Source organism: Leptodactylus fuscus, chromosome 7 (genome assembly GCF_031893055.1).
Source record: "Leptodactylus fuscus isolate aLepFus1 chromosome 7, aLepFus1.hap2, whole genome shotgun sequence".
Taxonomy (NCBI): Eukaryota; Metazoa; Chordata; class Amphibia; order Anura; family Leptodactylidae; genus Leptodactylus; species Leptodactylus fuscus.
Window position 1 is genome coordinate 5,235,877 of NC_134271.1, and position 6,000 is coordinate 5,241,876.

The window sequence follows — 6,000 nt, forward strand, 5'->3', positions numbered from 1 at the left end:
GATCTTATGGGCCTTTACAAATTTACCGCACATATTGTGTAATGTAGGGTTTCTCAAATGTCAATGAAAAAAATTTACCAAAAGTAATAATTGAAGATGAGAATTTTTTTTTTTTTTTTTTTTTTTTATAAAATGTAAATATAATGGCGCATGTTTGGCACAAAACTCTCCCCCAATCTCCATCTTGAGTCTCCCAGTCCTGGCCGCTTCTATACATTTGAAAGCAACTCGATTCTTCTTATTGGTAAACCCATTTTTTAATTATTAAATTTTTTATTGTAAAACTAAGAACATTTTGTAAGGATTGAAAGTATTTAAATTTATTATTGAGGATTTTCTAGGCCGAATATTAGTCATTAGAATATATAATCCAGATGGCGTCACGCTTATGTGCTTATACTTTGTTACGAAGACTCCAAATAATATCCGCAGAAGAATTGTGACATTCCTCCTAATATCTTCTCCTGCAAAACAATTCTGATGGCAAAACAAGTTGGTTTATGTTAAGTTACACTCGCCGTATATATCTCTTTACATGTCAGTCTATCTACCTGTAGATTTAGCAAACCTTAATATGACATCTATCTATCTATCTATCTATCTATCTATCTATCTATCTATCTATCTATCTATCTATCTCCTATCTATCTATCTATCTATCTATCTATCTATCTATCTCCTATCTATCTATCTATCTATCTATCTCTCTCCTATCTATCTATCTATCTATCTATCTATCTATCTCCTATCTATCTATCTATCTCCTATCTATCTATCTATCTATCTATCTATCTTTCTATCTATCTCCTATCTATCTATCTATCTATCTATCTATCTATCTTCTATCTATCTATCTATCTATCATCTATCTATCTATCTATCTATCTATCTCCTATCTATCTATCTATCTATCTATCTATCTATCTATCTATCTATCTCCTATCTATCTATCTATCTATCTATCTATCTATCTATCTATCTATCATCTATCTATCTATCTCCTATCTATCTATCTATCTATCTATCTATCTCCTATCTATCTATCTATCTATCTATCTATCTATCTCCTATCTATCTATCTATCTATCTATCTATCTATCTATCTCCTATCTATCTATCTCCTATCTATCTATCTATCTATCTATCTATCTATCTATCTATCTATCATCTATCTATCTATCTCCTATCTATCTATCTATCTATCTATCTATCTATCTATCTCCTATCTATCTATCTATCTATCTATCTCCTATCTATCTATCTATCTATCTATCTATCTATCTATCTCCTATCTATCTATCTATCTATCTATCTCCTATCTATCTATCTATCTATCTATCTATCTCCTATCTATCTATCGTTCCATCTCTCTATGTATCTATTTAATATAAATAGATACAGATATAAATAATATTTTCAGCTAGAGCGGGGCCGTACAATCAGTTCTGTATTTCTGGTTTGCTGTGGTCACATTTTCTTACATTTCTGGCCCTTATAGTAGGGTCCTTTATTTATTTAATGAGAGTTGATAGTCCGGTCAGGCCAGTCCTGGTATATAGGTATATTTATTGTGTATATAGCAGTATGAAATATATAGCAGAGCTGAGTCCGTCACTGCAGCAGAGTTGAATATGTCAGTTGCCAAAATGTCATTGGTATAGGACTACAGATATATCTACACGCCTAAAGGGTACAATATGTAATATATATATATATATATATATATATATATATATATATGTCCTACATGTAAATGCCATAGCTAAGTATTCTTATTATTATATTGCAGTTGTAATTTGCAGAACCCTTCCTATACAATTGTAGCCATCCTCAACTTGAATCTGATACCTCACTGCAAAAGCCATTGAAAACAATTGGAAAACATCCATTTAATGTTATTGGCAACTATTTGCTCACTGCATCAAAATTCTATCTAAATTTGGCTCCATCTGTACATTACTTTATAGATTGCAAGCCTGCGGTCCGGGCTCTTTTTCCTCCTTGCTATCGTTGCGTTTGTCACACTTGTTATCCTCCATGTCCTATCTATATAATCCCCTTCACATGTCCATGGGATTAATGGCGCTATCTAAATAATTAATAATGACTGGAATCAAATCCCAAGTCAAATCAACCAAAAATATAGAATGTTGTAATTTTTTTTAAATGTATATTGATTATAAATATCTAAGAATCTCCCATAGGTTTATTGTAACCCCCTCTATCCATCCACCCGGCGCCTAAAGCGTCTTTTTATCGGATCTGAGGCTTTCCGTGGCCATATTTTATGTACGCAATATCTATAAGCTAGAAAGTGAAGCTGTAACCTCATAGGAGTAGAGCGGAGGCCAGGCAAACATCCACACACTCAGTAACCAATCCAAAACTTCCATTGTAGTAAAAAGTGACTGCAGAGAAGTCTACAGAGCATCATTCATGGAATTCCGGAGTGGGAGGGCGCAACGTTGTAGCAACACCTGACACTCCCTTTAAGGTATTGGATGTTGCTACTGACGTCAGAAAGCCTCTAGCAATCCGAGACTCCCATCCAGCTCAGAAGGAAATCTACAGTATCTACAGGCAACGGGGAAGATTGCAAGCTCTTCTGGGTATAGCATTGGCCATCATCTCGTTGCTCTATCCCATTTCCCCTGCCTGTATATATCCCCATCCCAGTGCAGCTATTACAGCTTTATATAACGCAACGATGCGATACGATGATATAGTTATTACGATATTGCAAAGCAGGAATAGAGAAGGGTTAATTAAAGGCGTATTCCACCGTATTATCAATTTCCCATGAATATGCATGAATTATGCAAATGCTTTCCATAATGTGAGCCCTGTCCGCGGTCAATGGCGTAGATTGAGCTGCCCGGGATTATACAGAAGAGCTAATCTAGTCAATGGGGGTTAATAAGCAGGAAAGATACACAGAGTAACGCCGACGATTGAGGACATTTAGGGAAGAATGAGAAATTACACTCGAGCCTTGTAGTAAATTACACATTTCAGCCCCCCCTCCGCTCCAAATGGCTATCCGCCGCAAGTGTGTGTGTAATTTTCTCACTTCAGCTGTCAGACAAATTGGCAGGTTGATGATAATTCTATTACTCCGGGAGATTCAACGCAATGCAGCTGAGTGTGGTCGGGGGTGACGGAAGCCAGGCTGGCGGAGCAGGGGTTAAAATTCCCTTTATTATTGGGAACCCTTAGCAACTGTAATAAGTGTAAACCGAAAAGGGGAGGGGGCCGGGGATTGGCAATCACAGTTCAGCTATTAATAATATTATTTCGGGGCTGGGGAAGTGAAGATATTTATACGGCGGAGTTGTACGAGGAGGAGGAGGAGGATGGTGGAAGGAATAGGAGGCGCTGTGCCTTTAATTGCTGTGGATTAATCAGCCTCTAGTTGTAATGTTCAGCCCTGCAGATTCGTATTTAAAGAAGTACCATCTGGGTAGGTGGGTGGGTGGCTTGGGCTGGAGTTCCTTTGCTACAAGCTTGGAAATTTCATGAGATTGATCAGAAAACCCCCCTCCAGGAGCTGCAGAAAACAGGTCGATTTGAGAACAATTTGTGCTCCGTCCATTCTCTCTCCAGGTTAAGATATAACCCCCACCCACCCACCCACCAACCCTTTACTCTCATTATTGTCTTCTCCTCTGCACCACCCGCATCCTCTCCTGTCTTCTCATCTCGCCTGGGTTATATAAGGTGTTGATCCCTTAATATCTCTGTGCCATCTTCTTCTCCTCTATCGCCTGATATCATGTGTTTTTTTTTTGTCCTCTCCCCGCCATGAAGATGTGTAGGAAGATTAATGATGGAGTAGAAATAGATTACTAGTGCGAGACAATTGAGGGGAGACATTGAATAAACACAGCGTACTGCGTCTGGACACCCCCAAATAAAGACGTGGGGCCCCAGAATGGTGAAGGGGAGGAGGGAGGGGGGTCTGGCGTGTCTCAAGAATTTATATTAATGCAAATATAAAGCTGGTTTCTTGCAAGGAGGTTCTTTGTATTGTCTTGGCTGAGCCAGAGAGGTGATGTAGGAGATCTTTGCTCCCATCCACACTACACTGAAGACCTTTCGAGCAGAATATTTGATGTCATGCTGACTTAATACATTACATTTTAATTTATCGGTGATTCCCCAAAGAGCTACAAGCAGACTTTTTTTTAGGCTCCATTCACCCTTTAACCAACCCCCCCTTCTCCAGTCTAAATTACCTGGAACATAAATCCAGGATTGATTTAACCTCTGAATCGCCAGCAGTCTGTGCGAATGTCTATGGGGAGCTGTAAGGGGTTAAGGTATATCCTCTCCTATGAATGGTAACCCTTTCAGCGCCGAGGATGCAGATTTCAGGAACATCCAGCCTGTAGAAGACAAGGAGGAGGGCTACAATAGCTGCTGAGGAGCACCCTCTTTAATATCTTGGGACCTAGAGGCTTACCTGTGATTTGCTTAAATAAAAACTGCTGACTTCCAATTGTTATTTTTAGCAGCGCGGCTATATTTTATTATTAGCAACAATGCAGCCTACAGACATGGAAAGGAAGCCCAAAGCGCCTATATTAAGACTTGATTTTTTTCCATAAGAAATAACTGAGATCATTGATTTCCCCCCCCGGTCTAGGCGTACAAGCCTCCAGTGAAGTAAGACACCGATGCTGCACTAAAAACAATCTCAAGGCACAACAACATGCTAATGAATGACACATGGAATAGGATAAGGAAGAGGCAGCAAAATCACAGCATTGCATAGATATCTAATGCACCATCTACCCCCTGCTTACCTTACTGCAAGCTAATACAAGAATGACAATAGATCCTAAACTTAACACTATCCATTCGCTGGGAAATCTCCAAACATGCTCCAAAGGGAGAGAAAACTTAGGTTCATCCTTTAGTGGTGTAATCTCTTCAGCCAGCTTGGATTAAGCAAATCAAAAGAGATGCCATGTGAGATAGGAAGGAAGGGAGAGAGTGAGACAGAAGGATGAGGAGGATGAGGATTCAGCAGCTTCATGCACTGGAGTCTCCCTATCAGCTCTATCAGCCAGGGCTGCTGTCCATGGTGCTGAATCCATCACCTCTATGCAGGGCTCCAATTATTGGGCTTTAATGAAGCAAGTCTTCCTAATGCTCCACACTGGTCCATACCCACACTCTGTCACGTGAATAGTACCTTGCCAAACCCGTCCTGTTAATGGGTGATCACATGTTGTGTGGACCCCTATCCCTGGCAAATGCATTACCCTATTTTCCCATAGTCACCTATGGACTTAGGCACCAGTCACCTCGTCCAGCTCCATTGCTTTCCTAGAAATCCTAGCTGTAATTCTCTTCTCCATCCCATGCAAAAGCCTCCTCCAGTGTGATCCTTCTCACTGCACTAGGAGGAATAACAAGTCCCCATACGAGCTGCTAGCTCTAAGTTTGCAATACGCAGGCTGCATTCAGACACTGAAATCCGAACATTTCTATTAAGTTCTTCACCAGCACAGTTATGGTGGCTTTTCTTAAATGCATAGAAGTCTTATAAGCTTGCAAGGAGGACAGAGGCAAGCATGAGCAGATCTTATTTAAAAAAAAAAACAAAAACAAAAACAGAGGAGAATAGACTTAGAATAGGGTAAATGGATGGAAATTGCGACTTACCATTGTTAGAGTTGGCTGTCCTGGAGATACAAGTGTCTTAAAATCCAGTCTCTCCAACAGATGCTGGAAGGTAATGTCTCTTGTTTGAAGTCATCATGTGAGGACTTCTGCTTTGCTCAGTGGATCGCCCACCACTTGGTGTGACTTATGAATCTAATATCCGCAAGCTTAAACTCTCAACCACCTTGGTGACTACAGAAGACAGGAGGCAACTGGCAGGGATTTTAGCAACCTATAGCTTTTACCCTATGAGACAGACACTTTCCCCTTCTATCCTGGGTGATCCCAATCAATAAGAGAGATTAGCAATGACTGCTAAGAGGCTAAGCT

General features: G+C 39.9%; 1 protein-coding gene across 1 annotated transcript in view; it reads right to left on the reverse strand.

Annotated features, from left to right (window-relative positions):
• BDNF (brain derived neurotrophic factor) overlaps positions 1-5,756 on the reverse strand; it is a 69,413-nt gene extending 63,657 nt beyond the window's left edge. Inside the window, exon 1 of the mRNA XM_075280859.1 lies at positions 5,671-5,756. Within this exon, the coding sequence (XP_075136960.1) occupies positions 5,671-5,673 (3 nt within the window). The 5' untranslated portion in view covers positions 5,674-5,756. The remainder of the gene's footprint in view (positions 1-5,670) is intronic.
• Between the last annotated feature and the right edge of the window lie 244 nt (positions 5,757-6,000).